Source organism: Tubulanus polymorphus, chromosome 3 (assembly GCF_964204645.1).
Source record: "Tubulanus polymorphus chromosome 3, tnTubPoly1.2, whole genome shotgun sequence".
NCBI classification, from domain to species: Eukaryota; Metazoa; Nemertea; class Palaeonemertea; order Tubulaniformes; family Tubulanidae; genus Tubulanus; species Tubulanus polymorphus.
The window spans coordinates 5,970,400-5,992,747 of NC_134027.1; the positions used below are offsets into that span (position 1 = coordinate 5,970,400).

The 22,348-nt window shown below is 37.3% G+C and overlaps 5 protein-coding genes across 7 annotated transcripts; all 5 read left to right on the forward strand.

Moving 5' to 3' along the window:
* The first annotated feature begins 3,253 nt into the window (after window positions 1-3,253).
* Window positions 3,254-4,574, forward strand: LOC141902591 (uncharacterized). The gene has a single exon (XM_074790396.1). The coding sequence runs from the start codon at window positions 3,304-3,306 to the stop codon at window positions 4,114-4,116; it is 813 nt and encodes a 270-aa protein (XP_074646497.1). The 5' UTR covers window positions 3,254-3,303; the 3' UTR covers window positions 4,117-4,574.
* A 1,307-nt stretch (window positions 4,575-5,881) lies between these two features.
* LOC141901246 (uncharacterized) lies at window positions 5,882-9,582 on the forward strand. The gene is made up of 3 exons (XM_074788360.1): window positions 5,882-6,216; window positions 7,006-7,113; window positions 8,327-9,582. Exons 1-3 carry the CDS (start codon window positions 5,882-5,884, stop codon window positions 9,543-9,545), a joined length of 1,662 nt encoding a protein of 553 aa, XP_074644461.1. The 3' UTR covers window positions 9,546-9,582.
* A 792-nt stretch (window positions 9,583-10,374) lies between these two features.
* Window positions 10,375-11,779, forward strand: LOC141902769 (uncharacterized). Its single transcript, XM_074790649.1, has one exon. The coding sequence runs from the start codon at window positions 10,460-10,462 to the stop codon at window positions 11,555-11,557; it is 1,098 nt and encodes a 365-aa protein (XP_074646750.1). The 5' UTR covers window positions 10,375-10,459; the 3' UTR covers window positions 11,558-11,779.
* Window positions 11,780-12,278: 499 nt separating this feature from the next.
* On the forward strand, window positions 12,279-19,956 carry LOC141902764 (apoptotic chromatin condensation inducer in the nucleus-like). The gene is made up of 16 exons (XM_074790641.1): window positions 12,279-12,437; window positions 12,920-13,074; window positions 13,330-13,419; window positions 13,495-13,624; window positions 13,770-13,831; window positions 14,129-14,375; window positions 16,475-16,514; window positions 16,850-16,962; window positions 17,081-17,197; window positions 17,295-17,397; window positions 17,493-17,788; window positions 17,907-18,014; window positions 18,395-18,659; window positions 18,754-18,857; window positions 18,949-19,110; window positions 19,445-19,956. Exons 1-16 carry the CDS (start codon window positions 12,294-12,296, stop codon window positions 19,529-19,531), a joined length of 2,223 nt encoding a protein of 740 aa, XP_074646742.1. The 5' UTR covers window positions 12,279-12,293; the 3' UTR covers window positions 19,532-19,956.
* A 437-nt stretch (window positions 19,957-20,393) lies between these two features.
* On the forward strand, window positions 20,394-22,225 carry LOC141902777 (SH3 and PX domain-containing protein 2B-like). 3 transcript variants are annotated; one of them, XM_074790663.1, is made up of 4 exons: window positions 20,394-20,411; window positions 20,836-21,130; window positions 21,740-21,837; window positions 21,968-22,225. In XM_074790663.1, exons 2-4 carry the CDS (start codon window positions 20,878-20,880, stop codon window positions 22,115-22,117), a joined length of 501 nt encoding a protein of 166 aa, XP_074646764.1. In that variant the 5' UTR covers window positions 20,394-20,411; window positions 20,836-20,877; the 3' UTR covers window positions 22,118-22,225. The 3 variants fall into 3 exon arrangements, with proteins under 3 accessions (XP_074646764.1, XP_074646765.1, XP_074646766.1); XM_074790664.1 differs by lacking the exon at window positions 20,394-20,411 and having other exon boundaries at window positions 20,801-21,179; window positions 21,973-22,137; XM_074790665.1 differs by lacking the exon at window positions 20,394-20,411 and having other exon boundaries at window positions 20,801-21,179; window positions 21,968-22,110.
* The last annotated feature ends 123 nt before the right edge of the window (window positions 22,226-22,348 follow it).

Consider the following 22,348-nt stretch of genomic DNA (forward strand, 5'->3'; position numbering starts at 1 on the left):
ATAATGTCGAAGCTGCTGCTGCTACTGATTGATTTCGCTACATCGAACTTCAGTAGGGGGCTGAAATATGCCTTTTATAACCGATAGATATTTCATCGTTCATTATTAGGCCTATACAAAACCTGTAAGTTGTCCTATCTTTTATTTGGGGTGAAATCTAGGTTTGTAATAACAATAGATATCTGTTATATCCGTTGTTATAAGGTTTCACTGTATCACGCAATATCATCACGCACAACTCGATACTGAACTGATTTGCCTATAGTTTAATAACTGTAGCCATCGTTCCCAAGCAACAGTATTCAGACTAATTAACCTACTATTCCTACCTATTCTGGATTAGCGTAAATACTTATCACTACAGATATCGGCACTGGTTATTGGTTTGCATGATATTAAGATTGTCTTGAACCCCACACCTGCCTCGGAATTGAACGTTTTCAAGCTTCTATTGAACAGCGAAATCTGAATTTGTATTTTCAAGATTAAAGAGATTCAAAATTGAGGCCAAGGGTTGCAGACTGAACATCATAAGGGCCACATTAGGTATTATTACAGTTAACCTTGTGTAATTCAGCTGGGCGAAAGTCTGATAATCACTTGTTGATTTAATTTTTCTGTTTACAGGAATTAATTCTAAAGTTGTAGTTTTAAAAAAAGGCTTGAAATCCGACTTATTCAAAGTCGGAGGCTCATCTTGGTCCCATAAGATCTGACTTTTGCAAGGCTAACTGTTATTCTTTCTGTTTCAATGATTATAATAATAATAATAATAATGATAATGATAAACGTAGTATTTCTTTATTTATCTCCTTTGATAAAAGTTAGGAGCTGATTAATTTTTGCCAATGTGAATGATGTCCTGAAACTGAAAACCACTGATTCAAAACGTGCTCCTCTTAATGCAATGAACGAATGATATTATATGCTATAATTTTATTGATTTTACAGATTGCATGCTGATTGAGTCGATGAAAATTCAATAGACATTTTTCGTTGTCATGGAAAATCCATTTTCGCCAGTTGGTGCCATTTCTTTTTCTGGTTTTGTGCTACAATGATCAATGCAAAAAGTCTGTGTGATGCATCCCGTACGTGGACTATTAACTGCTGTAATTATGTCAATTTACTGCTCATTCCTGATACGTAATTCAGCCGTGTTTGCCGAAAAGGATATATTTGAATTATTGAGGCGAGGACGTGATGAAAATCACCAAGATTTCATCAACAGGAAACCGATTTATATGCGTGTGACAGCTGAAGTCGGAAAGCTATTTGAATTTCATTTGCCGATATGTAGAGACAGTCAACATATACTTGTGAAGGTAAAGATAATTTGTTTCTTTTCTTATTCCTGAAATAGGGATTGACCCTGTTATTTATTTGATCGGGAAGCTAAATTTTTAATCTAATGACTATACAGGCTACTGTTACACTAACTTTGGCTAAAAGCTGTAATCACACAGAGATTATTTGTCCTGGGTCAAACTGGTACAAAATTTCAAATTTTGCTCGTGTTAATTAAGAGAATCTTAGGTAGAGAGTCTAGATAATTCAAGATCCATAGAAGCAAAAACAGTGCAAATCTCATTTTCTAATGAGTAATATATATTTATTAAGCAAACGTTTTCAGGACCTGTAACTCCCGAAAACGTTCGCTTAATAAATATATATTACTCATTAGAAGATGATATTTGTACTGTTTTTGCTTCTATGGATCTTGAATTATCTAGACTCTCTACCTAAGATTATTAAGAGAATCTATTTAAGAAAATGTGTGAACACTGTCCGGTTCTAATTGGAACGGGTCAAATTTAAACCGGTCTCAATAACGACATGTGAGTGCGCCTCTTGTATTGAAAATGGATTTTGAAATTAAAACGTTACAACAAACTTTTCTTCCAGGAAGGCTACGTCAATTTTGCGATCATACTGGGTATGATTTAGCCTGAGAACTGAGTTAGTCTTGGCAAATTGCTAAACTCGTGAAATTTTGATGTAGAGAGAAAGGTTTTTAAACCTTCATTATTATATAACATAACTGTACACAGTATGAATGAAACTTTAATGAAATTCTAAATTTGTATAATTACATAATAATATTATTAAGATTATAATTATCACATTGCTGCCTTGTTCATGCAAGGATACCCTCCATGACAAGTAATTAAAGATACAACATATGATACTTTACTTAAGCCTATATAAAATCCAGTAATTTATTTACAAAGTTGGAGTGCGTGACACTTGCCATTGTGCATTCAGATGCAATGCATTGTCAATGCTGAAAGACATTGGTTTTGAATAGCCTCGACTAGCCATTCTAGTGTATGACCTGACACTGTCATGTGGTCCGAGCTATTGCTGATAGTAGTGTGAGAAATATTTCTGGCGTTTACGGATTAAGCGGCATTCCAAGATTATGATTTAGACTAAGAATGCGCATATTTCTGATTATGCATGGAAATCATTATGTTTATGGAATAAAAATGATTATCAATCTTTCCTGATGGACATTATGGCAACTAAGATAAGGTAGGCCTAAAGATTATGGTTTTATACTTTCAAAATCCTTTAAATCCTTGCCTTTGATCGAATGTAATAATCATGCCTTCAGCATACTATCTAATTTTTGATATGTTTATACTAAAAAGCTTTATTCATAATTGATTGACATGAAAATTGTTCAAATCCAGTTGACTATCTCAGGGCGTGAAATGCCTTTACTATGTGTGCATTAAGTACAAGCCTATTTGTCAGACTTTGTTTTTGTATTATTCCTAATTCATGTCCTGCCACGTTCAAATTGGCCTAAACCGTGGACTTATAAACTAAATTATTGTCTACTGTAATAAATGCTGTGTAACACCAGTTGGCCTATAGGTAGGTCTTTGTAAAATCTGATGCCATAAACATCAAACAAATTCACTTCATACAATTTTCCAAACATTTATAATCTTCTTTTTTTTCAGACAAGAGGATATGGTGAATAATAGGATTATATGGATTCCCACCAGTGCAATTAAATCTGGGTTCCTGATTCTGGTCGCTTTATGGATTATGTTGGCTCTTGGATACATATATCATACATATACGATGCATCAGTTAGCGATCTGTCCATCATCGAATCCCGTTCCCGTTGTTGAGACACGATTCAGCGGTACCTATACCCTGAATTATCCTGTATACCGCTACGACGTAGCAGCCATCATCGAGCAATTAAAGCGCGTGAACCACCATCCGCATCGGCGTAAATGTCCGTGGCAGATTCCAAAGATCATTCACCAAACATGGAAGGATGAAATGATTCCGATACAATTTAACAAAACGATAAGTTCTATGGTTGCCAACCATCCTGACTGGGAATACTGGTTCTGGTCGGATGCTCTTGCCGAAGAATTTGTGCGAAAACGATTTCCGAATTATCTTCACATGTACAAAAATTACCCGAAAGCGATTAATCGCGCCGATGCAATTCGCTATTTTATCTTGTACGAGTTCGGCGGAGTCTACGCCGATATAGATATGCAGTCGCTGCGTCCCTTGGACGAACTTCTAGATTTTCACACATTTCTTATTCCCGAAGACCATCCCGTTCACACAAACGTCGTTTTTCATCTGAATCGAATTCCTCTGAATGCTCTAATGATGTCGGTTCCAAAACACCCGATAATCAAATCAGTTATACTTCATTTGGCAGAATTTGCGAAACAGAAAAACGTACTGTGGGTGGCTGGGCCGATGATGTTCGAAAATGTGTTAACGAAATACGAGAAAACTCTGGCGAGTAGAACTAATGTTTCACTGTGTGATTCCATATATTTGGCCGATTGGCAACAATTCATTCCGCAGCATTCCAAAAATCCACCCGATATAAAATTCTTCAGAAATAAATGTAAACGTATTCATACCCCGAAGCACCGGGAACAGTGTGTTATTCTAAAACAGCGGAAGTTTATACCGAAACCAATTCCGCCTTCAGCGTACACGACGCACATGTTTGCCCATGTACACATCAGTAAGGTTAAGAAAAAGATTCCACTAAAAAACATTGTTGGTAATTTGTTGACAAATGTTACACATAAGATAGTGAATCTCAAGGCACGTGATTTATAGATTATTATTGTATAGGATTTTACCAGGGCGTCATTGGGGATGTGAACCTTTCACTGAATGAATTGAAATTGTGGAAACAACATTAGTATATGTATTCCTATTCCAAAGTATTCCTATAATCCGTCATTCGATTATTAGCAGTTATGTTTTTGTTTAAGGGAAATCTTATTTGTATTTTCTAAGGGAATTTGAATGAGGCAACATTTTCAAACAATTTCTGGTTATGTCTTTAATATTAACCCAATAGGATAATCATGGATGTATAAACTAGAGCTATAGTTTATACAGCCGTGATCCATTGTAGGGAGACATCAATGAAATTATTCTATAGCCAGGTGTATATGATGTTAGCATGTTCGGATTCACTGTTTGATAGTACAGCAGGGTATTAGCATTGTCTCCACTGGTCAATATATGAATCATTAATCAGGCAATACTACAGCTTACTTTCATCATGGACGTATCTAGTTTATACGTCCATGCTTTCATGCATAATGAAGCAATGTATTATTTCAACTCTGGACTCAGTGATATACAACACTGTATGGTAGCCACGGTAACATACATTACATTCAGATGTGATGATAGATGGAGCAATTTGAAAGTTTAAAACGAGATTTATTAAGTTTCAAAAATTGTTAAAATGATGTTTCGGACTCTCACAAGAAACCAACTATGATATCAACCGATGAAGACAATGCTACCTGTATGCCCTAGCTAGCCTATATGGGATATAGATATATTTTCAGAAGTATATGTGTGATTTTTTAAAGGACAAGGAATTTTTGATAATATTTATTTCATATGTGTATGTTTAAATGAATAAAATCCAATGTATACATAGGAGGTCCCCTTAATCAGCCTGTCTACCAATAGCAATTGCCCATATAACAGGATGCCAAATTCATGTCTCCTAGGTTTAATTCCGGTATCACGTACTTATCTGTATTTTGACGGAATATGTTCTATTATTGATGTGAGTGTGCACTTTATATATTCCAAAAAAAATCAAAACCAGAATAAAGCTGTAATGAAAACTTGTATTCATATTTTTCTCTTCCATCTAAGATTGCATCTAAGATTCCATCTATTTTTCTCTTCCATCTGAGACTTCTCAGTTTCAGTCATCTGAACGTTTTCCCAACAAGATTTTCCTAGGAAGTTACCTAGGGTAAATGGCCTTAAGCAAATTTCAGTGAGTTTCATGGCATGAAAATTCAGGACCATGATTTAAAGACCAGGGGCCAGCTCACAGTTGTGAGTGAAGATTTAACTCATGAGTAAACTCAATGAAAATGAACTGATTTTAGCTCTGAGTTAACTCACAACTGTGAAACTGTGGGCAGGATTTGTTCATCAGAACTAAATATTCTTTCATTTATCCAAGAACTTTCCGTCTATCAGCTGAAATAATTGTGGGATTTTTAACATTCTACTGTTTCTAGTATTTATGTCTCAGGGTCTGGGCCTTGCTTTTCTATAATAAATAAAAGTAATAATAAAGTAAGTTTTATTTTTCCAGGTAACAGAACCGATGAATAATCCATTATCAGCTTGGTTGTTGATGAACTCGACTAACTGCATTCTGACTGGTATTCCATCTACAATTGATCTCGGTGCTACCATATTACACTTTCGGACATGCTTCAATCAGAGTGCAGAGATCTGTCAAATGTCAGTAAAACTTACTGTGTCCATTGTGGCAGAAAAATCAAGCGAGAAGAATGATGAATCTGAAAACTGTTTTCAACATACACCTTTACTCATGGCAGAATTGATTCTGGTTGCTTCATACTATGAAGTCGATGTCTCTCATTGGATCCGTGTTTTGAAGCGAATGGCTCAATTTCTCCAGATACCCGTGAATCGTATGTCAATAAGGCCTGTGAAACATTACAAAATTAAAACGAATATAGAATATACAGTGCTTGCAATGGGTCCTGGAAACTCTTTGAGATACTCGAGTACACAAGGAGTTGAACTTTTGTGGTACCTGCCGTGTGGTGTCATCAGTGAAATGAATAGCTTTACAAAAATATTGCAGCATAATGTAATTGAAGGCAGGATTCCATCCATAATTGGACATGATATTTCAAAATGGTTCGTTATATCGATCAGAAGAGAGCATGTATCCTTCCAAAAGAAAGTTAGGCGCTATCGGAGAGCAGTAACACAAACCATGTCATCATCAACACCAACCAGATTTACATCCAATGTTACGATGAGTCAGACATCAACTGGTGTGCATGCATCGAGCTCAATGGCTGGAATAATACCTACGTCTTCACTTAATATCACAAATTCAGTGTCAAGCACTACAAACAATGTGAACCTGCCAAGTAACAGTATGCGTATTACTCCACCACTTCCACAAGAAAAGACCACAATATTCGCATCAAACTCCTCAACAGTTTTGAAAACTGCGTCTGTCACAATTTCAGCAACATGTAAGCATACAATTTTTCCAACACAAGTTTATCCTTCAAAAATTCCAACAAGTATTACCCTAACTGAAACGATACTCAGTAGTCTAAATACATCCTCGGTGGTGGGCCAAATTCATCCTTCAACTCTTGCTTTTCAAGGGATTAGTTCACTGTCTAGTAGTATGGTTGATACATCCATTCAATATACCAAAACAACTTCATTACTATACTCGAGCAATTTAACTGCAATGATGAATAGTGCAATGGAAGCAAGTTCTGATACCAGTAAATCAAATCAACTTGAAACCTTGAGTAATAGAATAAGAACATATTCATTGTCAGATTCCTTACAAATGACTACACCAGTCTCCCATTCTGTATCAGTTTCCCCTTTATCATCAATAGCTCTCTTTGAATCAAGTTCTCTGCTGATAAGATCAGTTGCAATGTCAAGTGTAAATAGGGTATCTGTACCTTCTGCTGTAAGCCAGTCCTCCACGACGCCGTCCTTCACGATACCGTCCTCCACGACGCCATCCTCTACAACACCATCCGCCATTACAGATTTATTGTCAATGATGACTTCATTTAAAGAAACAGAATCCATTATCGCAGTTTCTTCTAAATATACATCAGCTGTAACTCAGTCAAATTCTATCATCTCCGATTGGGATAGTAGTGGTATATCCCTAATCTCAAATGTCTTCCAGACATCACCTATGGAATCAGGTGTCAGTAATTCGAGGACTGGTACCTCCAAAGTTTCCCCTAATTCGATATCATTTATGGAAACTTTCACTTTACTTGAAAGTTCATTGCACAGTATTATCCAGGCTTCGATATCCACCCTGTCGATTGAATCAAGTGCATATTCATTCGATATGAATTCGACGTCAAGTTCATCGGTTCCATCATTGTCATTTAGTTATCCGTCCATCATAAGTTCTAATGAATTTATTCTATCATCCACTGCAAGCAAGGAAATGTTGACAACTCATGAATCAAATGTTAGTTATACATCAGCGACATCCACAAAATATTCAAGGTCTTATTCAATGAATCTGTCAACCTCAATATTTACTGCTTTTTCATCTGAACAGTGGAGAAGTTTCTCTTTCTCAGATAGCAGTAGAATGCTAACAACTCAGGAAAAACATCAATCTAATTCATCTCATACTTTCAACCCTACATTTTCTGAGATTTTCACTGCTACATCTGTGAATAATTCATTGAAATCAACATTTTCCCCAACATTGGTAAAGCCATCAGAGTCGGTCTTTACTGAATCCACCTCATATTACGTGAAACCTTCAATTTTAGTATCAAGTTATTCAACATCGCAGTTGGATGCGTCACACTTTTCTCGCCCATCGTTTTCAACGCCATTACAATCAACACCATATATACCAGAAGAATTAACATCATTCTCAATGAAAGATTCTTCTACGTTTTCATCTGTTTCATCTACATTTTCATCAGTGGTTTCTTCCCCTATATTCAACGAATCGGTCATGTCTCATTCAACGACTAAAATCTTTCATAATGTTAGCGCTATTGAAATGTCTTCATTGCCAATTGCTAAATCTAGCCAGCCTTTATTTACTAGTAGAGGTACAATTTCTTCATCACCCACTACTTCTAGCCACTCTATCAGCCCGTCTCTGGAAAAGGGATCATTATTAAGTAACAGTTACTCTACAAGCTTGATTACTTTCCAAAGCATGGTTCCTACCTCCAGCAGCATTACTAATGAAATTATATGTAAGTATTAACTCATTCTTTAGAGCAGCAGCTACTTTTTCACAATACAAAAATAGAATATTCTTTAATATTTCTGAATTTTCAGCACCTTCAAATATACGGAGACCTTCTCTTGATAATCCTCTGAAGAAGCTACACGCCAGGATCGGGCATTATTTTCATTATATTGTCCCTGAAAATACGTTCAGTGACACAACAGATGGTGGTACAAGACGTTTAACCTTGCTGTTGAAAGATGGAAATTATCGAAATTTAACAAAACAGTCGTGGATACAGTTCAACGAATCATCTCAAACAATGATTGGACTTCCTTTAGACTCTGTGCTCATAAACGAAGTGCAACAATTCATCTTGATCGCTACAAATAGTCAACGATTAACCGTCGCAGATGCTTTCGTTATATCAATCAATGCTTCCAATTTTCGTGATTTTAATCACAAGTTTTCAGTGAAATTCAACACCACATATGATTTATTTGTACGAAGGCAAGTGAATTTACTGCGTCTGATCTCTCGATTAGCGTTGTACTTCGGCGACAGTGATCCATCAGCACTGGTAGTTAACTCATTGAAACGCGGTTCTGTGGAGTTGAACTTTAGTAATGGTTCAGTTTCGACAAATACCTGCGATCAAGTGGCGCTCGATAACTTGATTTCATTGTTAATATATAAAAATGGGACTGTTAACAAAAAGTTCATTTCAGAAATGGCACCTGAATATCCCGTGATGGGTGTAAAAGTGATAAAACTTGGGAATTGTGTCGCTAGTACCGCCTCTCCTATAATTAATCCGGAAGACAGTGATAACCCAACTGTTGCCATAATCGTGCCCATTATAATTGTAATACTTGTCATAGTAATGATCGTTATTCTAATGATATGCTTGCACCGTCGTCGTGAACAGAAAGGTCGGTTATTGTTCGGGTATGAAGAGCGTCGTACGTACAATCCTGATCGTAAACCGGTGTTAATGCCGTACGATTGTGACCCCGCTAGTGTCGGCGGCGCCCCGTACAAACCACGACGACCGCTTACTTTTGACAACGAAGTATTCGAAGCTGAAATGGCTCCGCGTATTACATCACAAACTCAGCCTCCTTCGCGACCAGACCCTCCGTCGTATAATATACCCTTGGATGATTTAGATGGCGGTAGAACATCAGCTGTCCCTCCTGGTAGTTTTAGTGATCTTCCACCTCCGTACAGAATTCCACCACCATACATCGAAAATACAAATGCTTAGATATATGTACATGTATATATTGTCAACGACTATTCATAACGAATAACGATTTTAATTTGTTAATAATTGACGATAATCATGTTTTAACATCTGTAAAAATCATCTTTTATTTACCAATATTTTATTTACTTTCCATCTTCAATATTGCTCATAAAAAGTTAACTGAAATGTACATAATTGTTTATAACGGTATTCTAATGAAATGTTATAAAATAGAAACTAATAATGTACATAGATGATTTATTGTGATTTGTGGATGTTTTTAAACTGGCTTCAGCTCCGCTATGTTCCAATAGGGTTGTATTAAAACGAATGGCACTTTTTCAATCCAGGTTCATAGGTTCGAATGTATGGTTTAAGTATTAGCCTTGTTATATATGTCCAGTGCCCGTTCCACTCGGGCATGTTGTATTTTTGTCGTATATTTCCTAAATCTTTGAGACAATGTTTTACGAACTGAAAATAAACTTTGAAAAATAATTATCTTTGTTTTGTATGTCTCTTGGAATTTACATTTAATGCGTTCTGTTACATCAACGCTGAATATTTTTTTTCGAGGATTTCCTGCAGCAGAGTACCATTAGACGCATGTATTCCGGCATTTTCGAAACGGTTTAGGTTTTCATAAAAATACGGGTAGTTCTTGAGATTTATCATTAACGATCTGAATGACATTTATCTGATTTTTTGTTTTCATTTGTATATATAGAGCACATGATTTTGTCCTCGCGTCATATAGAACCGGTACAGATAAAACAAACAGGTCGACAAAATTAATTCCACGATGCTATGTTAAACGTATGCGACCTCGTCTATTGATATACAACGATTAACTCTATACTACCAACTGTTCTGGTTTCTGTTTCGCACATGACACTCGTCAACTCTTTCGGATTACTTATCGATATTTGAATATGGCAGACTGTAACCAGAAATTCTTCAATGTTGATGAACTAATTCTTCCAATTCAAATGTCCGATAAAAAGACAATATTTTCTTTCGACATGGGAGGCTCATTGTGTAAAATTGCATATGCTGTGCCTTCGGAGGAAGATAACAAGCGGACGAAGATATGTATGCTGACTTTTGAGAACCACGATTTCCGAGAAGCCGCGGAATTCATGAAGGCTGAAATTATCGAAAAGGGAAGAAAAGACACTGAAATTCAAGCAATCGGCTTGGGCATAGGTAGTCGCACAGATAAGCAAACGTTTCGCGAGGTTGTCAAAGTTGAAGCGGAGCTTTCAGATGAGTTTCAAGCATTTTCGACCGCATTTTCGTACATGCTGAAAAACATGAAAGAGGAAGATTATCTTCACCCGTATACTGATGTTCAGCTACCACCGAGAGATGCAATGGGATACCCGCCTTTATCCCAGAGACTTCTTAGAATTTCGGAGGAAATCAAAAGTCGAAAGAGTATTTACCCGGCGCTTCTTGGATTTTGTGGCTCTGGACTTGGTTTCTTGGCTGTTGATGAAAATGGTGAATTTGAAATATGTGGTGGCAGCATGAAAGCGGGTTTGTTTTACCTGGCAATGGGGTGTCAGTTAACTGGTGTAAAATCTTACGACGAGTTATACGAATTAGCAGAAAAAGGAGATGCTACGGTAATCAACACAACCATACTTGATTTCCAGAACGTCGAAGATTACGGCGAACACAACATCAGCAAGATGACCGATTCGATGCCGTTTGTTTTCGAAGCGGTGCCGTTTGGCAATATCATCCGTAAGAAAGTTTCCAATCCGAAAAAAGAAGACCTTGCTCGAGCTCTGCTGCACGCGACGTGTGAAGAGATAGTCACGTGGAGTACCGTAATTGCGCGTGAATTCAGAACCAATACTATTTATCTGGCTGGGAGTTTCCTAAAGAATAATGAATTAGCCAAGAAGTATCTCGAACGTTTACCGATGATAAGTGCATACTTCGGAGAACCCATTCGTATTCGATATATCAAATTCGAACCCTACATGGGTGTCTTGGGTGCTTTAATATCGAAACTTATCTAGGGTTTATGTTATTCAGTAACTTGTCTGTGGTTTAGTTTCACGACTTCGGATATTTTCACAAAGCCCATCCGATTGTAAAAAAGCTCACCACCAACGATTAGGTAACTAATAGGGTTTACGGCTGCTACTCTGTTGGGACAGTCTTTCATGTAGTAATTTAGTAAGTAATAGACATGGAAACTGAGAAAAACTCCAAATTATTGTATATACATGTATCATTAAATTTGTCTCAACGTGTAATCACAGTTGAAGAGTAATTATTACTCAGCTCCTTAATAAATCCTAGTGAAAGACGTACTCGAAAGGCTTTAGTAAATTGCTTCTTACAATCATAAAGCTTATTGACAGTCACAAAGCAGTCGTCGATACTCATTCCTTGCACCTACCCTCCGCTCCGTCTGAAAGTCTGAAGTTGGCGCCCTGCCGCCTTTTGGCCATGCACCGATCCGCCTCCTCGCGCGGGGAAGAATGAGCATCTCGAAGTGCGGTGGTCGAGGAGACTTTGAGGTACGATTGCAAAGAAAGCTCGGACCACACCTGTACTCTGTATAACGGTTGAATACTACGCAGTCCAATGAACATTTTTTGCCAAAAATATCCAAGAAAATACAGCGTGCCACTAGCGGTGGATGTCGTAAATTGTTAGAGATTGAATTGAATTTATATACTGTAGTATGCTCTGGCAGTTGAATATTAGACTGGTACCGGTGGGCACGCTACGAGCACTAAATTCAAGATGGCGGACTGGCAGAACGATGCCTTGTTAATCGATGGCCGGCCTATAAGCGAACTTCGAGTGGTTGATCTCAAAAAAGAACTCGAAAAACGGGGTTTGAATAAAAGTGGTACCAAGAAAGACCTGTTAGAACGACTTACACAGGTACTGCTAAAAATAGTCGATATTCGCTTGTACAAAGTCAGACAATTGTGTGGACTGGAAACCGAGCGAGGCTAAATCTCGGATTCGGAAGTGGATTTGCCAATAATTTGGCTCTAGTTAACGCTGTATTTTGGCTTATACATAATTTGCAAAATTAGTTTTTGGATCTTCTGCAATTTAGTGTCCCTTGTTCATAGCTAGTTTGAACCCGAACAATAAACTGTCCATAATTACACTGAAGCAGAAATGGCAAAAGGTGACCTCAAATACGCAGTTTGAGTATGGGCTAGACCCCTCAATCCCCTATTCACTAATTATCTAGTCAATTCAAACGCTGGGTTCGGACAGGTTTATGAGACATTGGTTACGCTACATCCTACATGCTACAGCTAATTTCCTTGGGCATAGCAAACTCAACTCAAACTCTTTCGACTTCCTAATTTTAATACTTTACTCAGAAGTGGTAATCTTCTTTTTTGCAGTTTCTGAAAACTCAAGCTGATGATGAAGACACAGATATTGAGGAAGATGCAGAAAATGGTGATGATAATGGAGATGATGATAAAACTGAAGAAGTAAAGAGACCTGGTAGTTCATCATCTAGATCATCTTCGAAATCATCTTCCTCTCATTCAAGGTATATGTCTATAATCAAGGGTCACTTCTGAGTGTGTTTCGAGGATTGAATACGATGACATTGTGTTGGTCAGAAGTAATTGTTTTTCCTGGAAACCTATACGGTTTGGCATAAAATAAAATTTAAGTTATGCAAAAATTTATCACGTTATTCATCTAAGATCAACAAGATTCTAAGAAATATATTGCTGATGATATTTCATGATCTATTTCCTTACAAAAGTCTGATTGATTTTTTTGTTGTATTCATTCATAGATCATCAGGGAAATCTCGATCTGCCTCAAGATCTCCTTCTCCAAAACAAATTACGAGTATACAACCGAAGATGACTAAAGAGAAGTCCAGGTAGGAATCGGCAAAATAATGATAATCAACAGAAAAAATTTCCCTTCTGTGTTATCGATTTTATCTTGTATCTAGGTCAAGATCACCGAGCTCTGATGGGTCGTCCGGATCGGAATCAGATTCAGGATCATCGCGTTCTCCCTCCCCGAAACGATCAGTTGTCAGTAGTGTCAAGAAGCCTACTTTACAAATGAAAAAAGATGAGGTATAAACCAACAACAAATAAAATACGAAACTGCTGAGAAATTTCATTTTTACATTCACAAATATTGTTTTGAAAATTTGATTTCCTCTGAAAAGAAATGTGTGGCCATTTATAGATGATAATTGAAATTTCATTTCTTGTATAGCTCGATGATGCAGCTGAAGACAGCTTCCATTCAGCTCTAAATGAAAGCACAGAAAAACCAAGGTAAAAGAAAATATCCCACATTGAAAGTGTTGTGAATATCAGGGATGATATACATGTGAGAAATGTGAAAATTTCTGAAAAGTATTATTTTGTGAGAAGGATGTGAAAAAAATGTGAAAACTTCTACAGGAAATCATGTTAATTTTTTTGAAAATTCTTGCCAGAAAATCTTTTTTTGAAAATGGCAATGTAAACATTTCAGAATCTTGTATCTCATCCCTGTAATATTCTAAATTGAGCCAGAGAAAAGTTTTTATGATCATCATTATTTTACGCATATCATCATTTCTTTCTTAGACATCTGGATATTGAAATAGATGAAGAAACACCGGTTGAAAAAGTGGATAAGAATCAAGAGGAGGCGAATGTAGAGGCAGCAGCGGAAGAGAAAGAAGATGGTGATATAAATGAAGAAGAAACGCCGACAACGAATCCGGAAGAGAGCGGCGAAAATGAGATAGCAAAGATCAAAACTGAGGATGATATGGAAGAAGGGGAGATAAAAGATAGTCAGTCATCTAGTAATTTACTGAAGATTAAACAGGTAAATATCATTGCAGGCTCGTTTTCCGTTTTCATTAATCATGAGGGAAGGAGTCAAAAGAACTTCAATTACGATTTAGAAAGCCATTTATCAATAGGTTGTTATTCATTTGTATTAAACTGGTATCTTATTATCTATTCTAGTGGTCCATTTAGATAATGATGAGGGTATTTTCATGGGAATGTATTTAATTTAGATTTGTGTCTATCTAGATTTCCATTTTATTCGCGTATGAAAATCTTAATTTATAACGAAGTGAACATTTTTGATCGCTAATGTAATTAAATAGTTCATTTATGAAAGAAAACTCCTTCCCTCAAACATTGTACTCAATTCACTATTTCCGGTATTGTATAGTTGACTGCAAGCACTGGGGGTTGATTCATACCAAGCAATCGTTCGAGCTACATATATTGTGGATGACACGCCAGTCTGCCCTTGTCCCCTCCCGACGCCTGTTTAGTAGTGTCCGCCTGATCTTTCGTCAGCCGTCTCGCCGATGCCATCATCAATCCGATGATCGCAGTAGATGTACAACGCTCGTACTTCACTGCGCATGTTTTGAAGTCACGACGAGGACTATTTGAGAGAATGCATCATTGCCAGTCGTACGAACTATTTTCATCAAGAAAGTTGCCGTTGGTTGATTTATTGCGTTAGACCAGAACAGAAGATATTGTCGCTGATCAACCGAAGTTGTGAACTTAAAAGATCTGGAAAATGTTGGATACGTGTCTTGTTAACTGTTTGCGAATTCAGTTGGTTTTCTGATTGTGTTATAAGTGACTTGTTAAGCAAGGACAGTAAGCTGCCTCAGAATAAATTGCGCATCGTTAACTTACAACGTCATACTGTGGTTCAGGATTCAGATGATACATCCATCGCGCATCAATAAGAACTGTGAATTGCGTCGATCTGTTTTGTGACTAGTTTATAAGTGAATCGTCTGGGAAAAAACTTAATTGTTATGCCAGTTATTTTGTTCATTTGACTTCAGTGGTGTCGATATCGTTTCGTATCCGTAAGTTGTTTTAAATGACCGAGAAGCAGATATTTGAGAACTCGTTTAGTGAAGTTATAAAGACAATGTTAATCAATACACTTCATCAAGATGCAGAATATCGTGCTAAAACCTCAATACTGTACGAGAGAAGCCATTTTGCGTATGTGGATATTTTCTAGCGTTTGATTCCTGCGTTAATGAATGTAAAGAACTCTGTTGTTTATGCAATGAGGATCGATTAATCGCTATTGGACATGAGAAAGTGCGAAGTATTCTGAAATGAACAGTTTTCGTAGATTGGATTTCGAATTCCCGCATTTCGTCACGTTTGTTTATGACATTTTAATTGGGCGTTGATGGTGTTATTGCGCGCTAATGCATATAAAAGGACCAACTCGCTATTAATTGACACTGATGTATGTACTCCGTTCGGTGAATTGTTAAGCTTTTCCGACCAATTCTGAAATGTTGGTTTGTCTGTACAAGAGAGTGATAATCATTGTGGAAATGAAAGAAGACGACAACCGTTCGTTATCCCAGGCAATTGTGTTTCGGTCCCCTTGCCCTTTCACTGACGACTACCACTTGCATTGTCTATTAGGAGATGAAGTTACTCTATCGAGAGTATGGTGGCTTGAACGGAACGCACACGCAACAGCATCTGAAGAAAAGTAGCTTGAAAATGAATTACTAATCTCAATGATTCATTAATGTTGAAGTACTGGTACTGATATATATTAAATTTCCTATGGATTGTTTATTTATATAATTAAGACATATTTTCCCTTTATGAACATCATGGATTTCAAGCTTAAGAAAGAATTTGCCACAACTTTCCGTGAAACTTGGTTCATTCAACTGCACTTGAAATGTTCTAGTTTCTAGAATCTTTGGTTTTGCTCTACATGCTTTAACATTTTGGTTTGGGAATTTCGTTTGTATATTTAAGCTATTGATGATTCTGGAAAATATTATCAGTTAACCATTCTTTGAAATTTAGTCTTCATTCAGAAACTTGATTTGTAACTTTTGTAATAATTTCATCTAATATATGACCTTGATTTGTGATTTAACTTTACTTCTGCGAATATTTTAGGAAATCCTGAGCCCAGCTGTATCGGTTGTCACTGGAATTGGTATGTATATCTCGCCCTCACAGTTTATCTTCATCCAACAAAAAGAAGTCTTCATTGTTTGTATTGCTCTTTTCTTGGCTCCAGCGCTGATCTATTCTTTGACAGATCTGCCTACTCTTCCTGAAATAAACGGATTTTAAACAGAACTCAGAATACTTACTCATTTAACTTTCGATCATAATGCTCTTGAAAAGTTTCAAATTGTTACTAAAAAGCACTTTTCACAAGTTGGAAGCTCTGGTTTGAGCAGTGTAACTTTTTATTCTGAATTAATGTATATACTATACTTAAGACAAATACATATTTAGTTTTATGGTAATGCTTTATTAACGTAGCTATGAAAGAAGAAAAGGAGACACCTAAACCAGTGAGAAAAAGAAGATGGGGTTCAACGAAACAGACAACTCTACGAAAACAGCCAATAGCCATTTCTTCAGATTCTTTGAAGGTGTTTAGGGATTCAAATAGTTTTAACACTTGAATTAATTTGATATGTGGCTTCACAATCTGTTCAATGTGTAAGGAATTAACCTTCTGGTGTTATATTTTATATTTGTGTTCATTAGACTCTAATACCAGACATCAAAGCAGTGCTTACCACAGAATCGAATGCTGAACAATCAAAACTAGCAGAATCAGAGGAGGAAGAAGAGGGCCGAAAAATTGTTAAAATTAGGCGAACGGTAAGATTTGGAGTCGCTGCACTGTTCCTAGCAGGTATATTGATTATCAATTGAGTATTTTGGCTCTTTACTGGTATACTGATTACTGTACTTAAAGGTTCTATGCGAAGGTGATGAGAGTGGTGAAAATGAAAATAATAAAGAGAATGAAGCAATGGATACAAAGGAAGAAGAGGCAGCTGAGGAGGAAAAATCAGGAGGTAAAAGATCGGAGGGCTATTTTACCAAGAAAAAGATTTTAGATAACAGGTAAATGTAAAAAATATAAAAATATTACAAATCTAATTCTTTGCAGGTGTTTTAGAGAAAGTAGGAATCAAAAAGTTAATCGTTGATGACAATGAGCAGAACGTCAAACCGAAAGTGTACCGAACAATCAGCACGCAAGGATCGCGACCTTACTTCGATGCACCGAAACCAGCACCGAGATCGCCGTCACCCGCTCATCACGACGTAACAGCGTTCGTTCACGTGATGAATCTCGTTCGTCCTTTTACATTGAATCAACTGAAAGAATTACTCGGTACATACGGGCAACTAGTCGATGACGGTTTCTGGATTGATAAGATCAAATCTCATTGTTTTGCTACGGTACGTTTCAATTACGTTGATTACTACCTTCTATCCTACAACGCTCATCTTAAATTCCGTAAAGGAATATGCCTAGATTGTGAATATAATTCACATTATTTGTATCGTGATTTGACAGTTTGAAAGTGAAGAGGATGCGAAGAAATGTCGGGAAGCGTTACACGGTGCTACGTGGCCATTATCGAACCCAAAACAACTGAAAGTCGACTTCGCTACTGAGGAAGAGGTAGGATTTGATTAAATCAGGGTTAAGCACTGTAACATACAGTCCTTTTCCAGTTCCTTCAGGCTGGCCACTGACCTTGAAAACTTGGGGAATCAGAAAAATCTAGAAAAAATCAGGGAATTCAACAAATGTAACCAAAAACCTGGGAAACTTGATGAATTTGGATAATGCTATTCACCACATGTTTCTTAATCAGTGCGTGCATGATTCAATGTGAAATTTCTCTACTTTTACTCAGGGAATTTTGCATAATCACATGGAAATGTCAGGGAAAACCCGAGGGGGGATTTGTAAATGGGTGGAAAGTGGTCACCCTGTCTTTGTCGGATCTATATTGAAAGCATGAATAACAATATCATTTGCGTGTTTTGTTGTTACAGTTGAAATTTCACAAATCAGATGGTCAACTACCGAAACCCAGCAAACCGGAGAATTCACAATTGCACGAGAGAGCTGAATTCGGTGGCAGTGAAAGGGCTCGCGGTGAAAGGGAAGCTACTTCAAAAGGCGACCGCAGTGCAGGTGAAAACGATTCCCGCCGGTCGCGAAATCGCAGCAGTCCCAGGCGAACTGGTGCCGACAGATCGCGATCCGATGATCGTGAAAGGCGTAGAGAGAGAAGTCGCGAACGTAAACTGAAAAAACGTATGTTTGCCATCATATCTGTGGAGTTCTGATTTTCCTTAACAAATTGTCCAAAAAAAAAATCATATTCAGTTCTGTTTGTCATTTGTTTCAGCTGTAAAGAAAACGGAAGAACAGCCCGCGAAGTTGTTGGATGATCTATTTAGGAAAACGAAAGCAGTTCCGAGTATATACTGGTTACCACTTACAGATCAGCAGGTGAATATAACCTTGATTTCAGAAAAAAAGCTACCACAATTGATTTAATGTTTTCTAAATTTTTTAGTCATCGCTATTGTTGTATTTGTAGGCGGCTGAGCGAGATGCTAAGAGGGAAAAATATGAAGAGGAACGAAATAAAAGAATAATGTTGCGTCGCCAGCAAGAAGAGGAGGCAGAGAATGCACGCAGACGCCACCTGGAGGAGAGAGATCGACGAACTAGTCGGGACAGAAGTCGACGAACCCAGCCGGTAAATAATTGAGATTTCACTACAGGGTCCCTACGACTTCGATTCCTTGAAAACTCTTATACAGAAAATTCTTTTAAAGGTGCTTGACAACACTTAAATTTGAGAAAAATGCTCAGAATAGACACAAAGTTTAGATAGTGTATAGGATAAAATTGGCTTAGTAATTGGGATATGAATGTGATGCAGACACTTCCTTGAAATTTTCTCCTTAAAATCTCCTTGAAAACTCCTTACATCTAGGAATAACCAATCTCTGTAGGCTCCCTGCCGGTATACTGACAGAACTTCATGATTCATTGGCTCAACTCTTCTAATAATTTCATGTATTTTCCAGGAGAAAAAGAAACGTTCAGAAAGTCGAGAGAAGCCGACGAAACGAGAACGCACTCGATCTCACAGTGGCAGTCGTAAAAAACGTTGAAACTTAAAATGAGTTCATGTTAGATCATATTAGTGAGAAAACAACTTTAATTGCGTTCTTATGTCCAGTCTATATGGCAATAGAACATCATACCAGTATATGTATGTACAAACAAATATGTTTTATTATGAAGGTTATTTATGAATTGTCCGATGGGCAGTAAGAATGAATTTTACCACAACTTTGTACAGCGAATATGTATAGAGCGGTCATTAGAAATAACGTTTCTACGATACTGAAATTTAACGCTTTATCACGAATTATTTCTTATGTCTGAATGAGACATTTTATCATTAGGAATTTTAAGTTATCTTATTCATGTGTGGCATAAGAATCTTTGTACATAAGTCTTGCAGTTAATGTAAAATACATCGCATTTTAAAAGAAAGGTAGAAATGTGTAATAAATGGATGGATTTCTTGTCATATTGAATACGAGTTTGTTGTCTTGTTGTGCCTTGGATTTTGATTAAGGACACTTCGCCGATACTTAACTGACTGCATGAGGATAAAAGCGGACCTTGGAATGCTTGAATTGTCAAAAAGAAATTCAAAGGCTTGAAAAAGCCTTAAATTCAGCACTTTGACCTTGAAAATTGATTTTGGGGCCTTCAATTTTTTGTTGCCAATCTTTTATTATCTTCGATTAATGCTTGCTCATGAATGGACGAGAGGATATATTACAGAAAAACAAAATGTACTGAGGCATTAATAAGGATGGCTACGTAGTATCATCAAAGTAAAAAGTTGCTTCCCTAAATGCATTCCGCTCCCAATATACGTATATATGATTTATATGTCAGCAGTACTTGTGTTTTTAAATACAATGTTATTTAGGTTTGAAACTAGTCCATGAATATATCGTCGAGTCGAATTCACAGGTCTGTACATAAATCGCATATATGGCTTTCATTTTTAATGGATTGCCTAATTTGAGGCCCGGTTTGCTTAGTTGATTGACCCCTTATGTTAGTGCCCGCTATCAGTAGTCCATTTCGTATGCATAAATTTGGTGACGCAATTTCTCTAATCGGGCGGGCACAGAGTTATTTGATTATCATTATCAATACCGTACCAAGGCTATTAGGTGTGATGACATTGATGTTGTGGGTCCATATTTTATTTTCTCGGCAAAGTTGAGTCCCTGGTTCGACGTACCCGGTTGGCTCTAGATATTTACATGCAGTATTTGGGTTAGATCTGATCAGACGTCGATTTATTGACCGATATTTCTTACTGTTAGTCATGTATATATTATCAAACTATAGTATCAATGCATATATTTCGTATCATTCCTGTTCTCAGTCTATAATCCATGGATCCCTGAATCGAGTTTAAAAAGGAAATATGGCTTCGCAGATTTACGAAGGATCCAGTTGCTCGAACACTTATGTGACGTCAGCTCACGTTCTCGGATTCGAGGAGAAAACTTCTTATTTTCATAGCGAATATTACTTTATCATCGAAGTGACGTGGAACTATGGTAGAACGGATCGAATACGAAGAAGATATTTAGACTTCTTTTATATGCAATGTGCCATACTTGATAGGTTTCCAGAGCAGAACAATCCAGTCACCAGAACGTTACCGTATTTACCCGGTAGGTCATCAGTGAAGTTTGCTTCATCTCTCGAAAAAACAGCTACCCGGTAATTGTGTAAATATTTGTATTTTTGGAATACCATGGATTTGTTGAACTGTTCTAAATATGTAGACACTTACGATTCGCACTTATAAATACGAGCGTATTTTTTCGCCCGATCGCGACGATTAAATTCGCCAGCAAATTCGCAGACGAAATTATACGCCCGATACGAGCGGGCACGCGTAGCGATAAAACCAGACCGAAATTCGCTCAGCGACTGGCACTTAGAGGGAGAGAGTTAACGAATCACATGATATCAATAATGCATCCTAGGTTGAGAAAAATGGATCGCTCGGCGAAATTCGCTGAGTGCGGGCAGACGAGCGAATTTGCGGGCGATCCGATCGCCGGCGTAAATAATCGGCCGAAAATATTGAACATGTTTGATACGGGCGATTCGCCGGGCGATCGAGTTGGCGTCGACGAAATCGTCGTCGCCGTGAGTGGCCACGCGAGCGAATTTTTCGGGCGATTTATAAGTTCGCCGCGATCGAGCGAAAAAATACGCTCGTGTGCCCCTTTTCCCTTATCTTTGCCTTTTATATTTCATTCATTCGCTTTTAGGCCGGAAAATGTTTACTTTCAACACGAGGAAAGTGGCCGAGTCCAGAGTGAAGCAATTGAACGCCTACCTAGAACAACTCATACACCAGGACCATTCGGTAGAGAACAGATTCGCCTTTATTCGAATTTACGAAGCTTTTCCTCGACAAATAATCTGCATCGTTACTTTTATCAACAATACACATTTTTGCTCTTACTCACGTTTAGTTATGTTATTTGTTGTTTTAGATCAGTCAGAGTAACATGGTGCTGAACTTTTTCGAATTTTTATCAAGCGATGACGATATATCTACAAGCGAATTTTCGCAGCAGATGAGCATCAATAACTGCACTGACCGCCAATTCGGCTCCAAATCCGACCTACTTAACGATCCATGACAGCCGGCGCTACTTGCTGAAATTGTTTTCTTAAATACTTACATTATATGTAGGCCCTCCTATATTACATTGAATGGGCTGTAAAGATTTGATAAATGAAAATATTAAAGATCAAAAACAGAATCAAACCGTATCTTTAATTTTTTCGGTCAATTCGATCGGGTGCGCTTTTTAGGATTTCCGAGGTAGAAACGTTTTACTCGATCAATCTAAACCAGTGTGGAAGATCAA

Excerpts from the sequence above, each read along its gene's own strand:
- LOC141902591 (XM_074790396.1), top strand. The coding sequence starts at position 3,304 with ATGATTCCGATACAATTTAACAAAACGATAAGTTCTATGGTTGCCAAC.
- LOC141901246 (XM_074788360.1), top strand. The coding sequence starts at position 5,882 with ATGGCAGAATTGATTCTGGTTGCTTCATACTATGAAGTCGATGTCTCT. Across the intron at positions 6,217-7,005 it reads GGACATGATATTTCAAAATG|GGTATCTGTACCTTCTGCTG; the intron begins GTTCGTTATATC and ends AAGTGTAAATAG. Across the intron at positions 7,114-8,326 it reads TCCGCCATTACAGATTTATT|AGCAGCAGCTACTTTTTCAC; the intron begins GTCAATGATGAC and ends CTCATTCTTTAG.
- LOC141902769 (XM_074790649.1), top strand. The coding sequence starts at position 10,460 with ATGGCAGACTGTAACCAGAAATTCTTCAATGTTGATGAACTAATTCTT.
- LOC141902764 (XM_074790641.1), top strand. The coding sequence starts at position 12,294 with ATGGCGGACTGGCAGAACGATGCCTTGTTAATCGATGGCCGGCCTATA. Across the intron at positions 16,963-17,080 it reads TTTCTTCAGATTCTTTGAAG|ACTCTAATACCAGACATCAA; the intron begins GTGTTTAGGGAT and ends TGTGTTCATTAG. Across the intron at positions 17,789-17,906 it reads AATCTCATTGTTTTGCTACG|TTTGAAAGTGAAGAGGATGC; the intron begins GTACGTTTCAAT and ends GTGATTTGACAG.
- LOC141902777 (XM_074790663.1), top strand. The coding sequence starts at position 20,878 with ATGGCTTCGCAGATTTACGAAGGATCCAGTTGCTCGAACACTTATGTG. Across the intron at positions 21,131-21,739 it reads AACGTTACCGTATTTACCCG|GCCGGAAAATGTTTACTTTC; the intron begins GTAGGTCATCAG and ends ATTCGCTTTTAG. Across the intron at positions 21,838-21,967 it reads TCATACACCAGGACCATTCG|ATCAGTCAGAGTAACATGGT; the intron begins GTAGAGAACAGA and ends TTGTTGTTTTAG.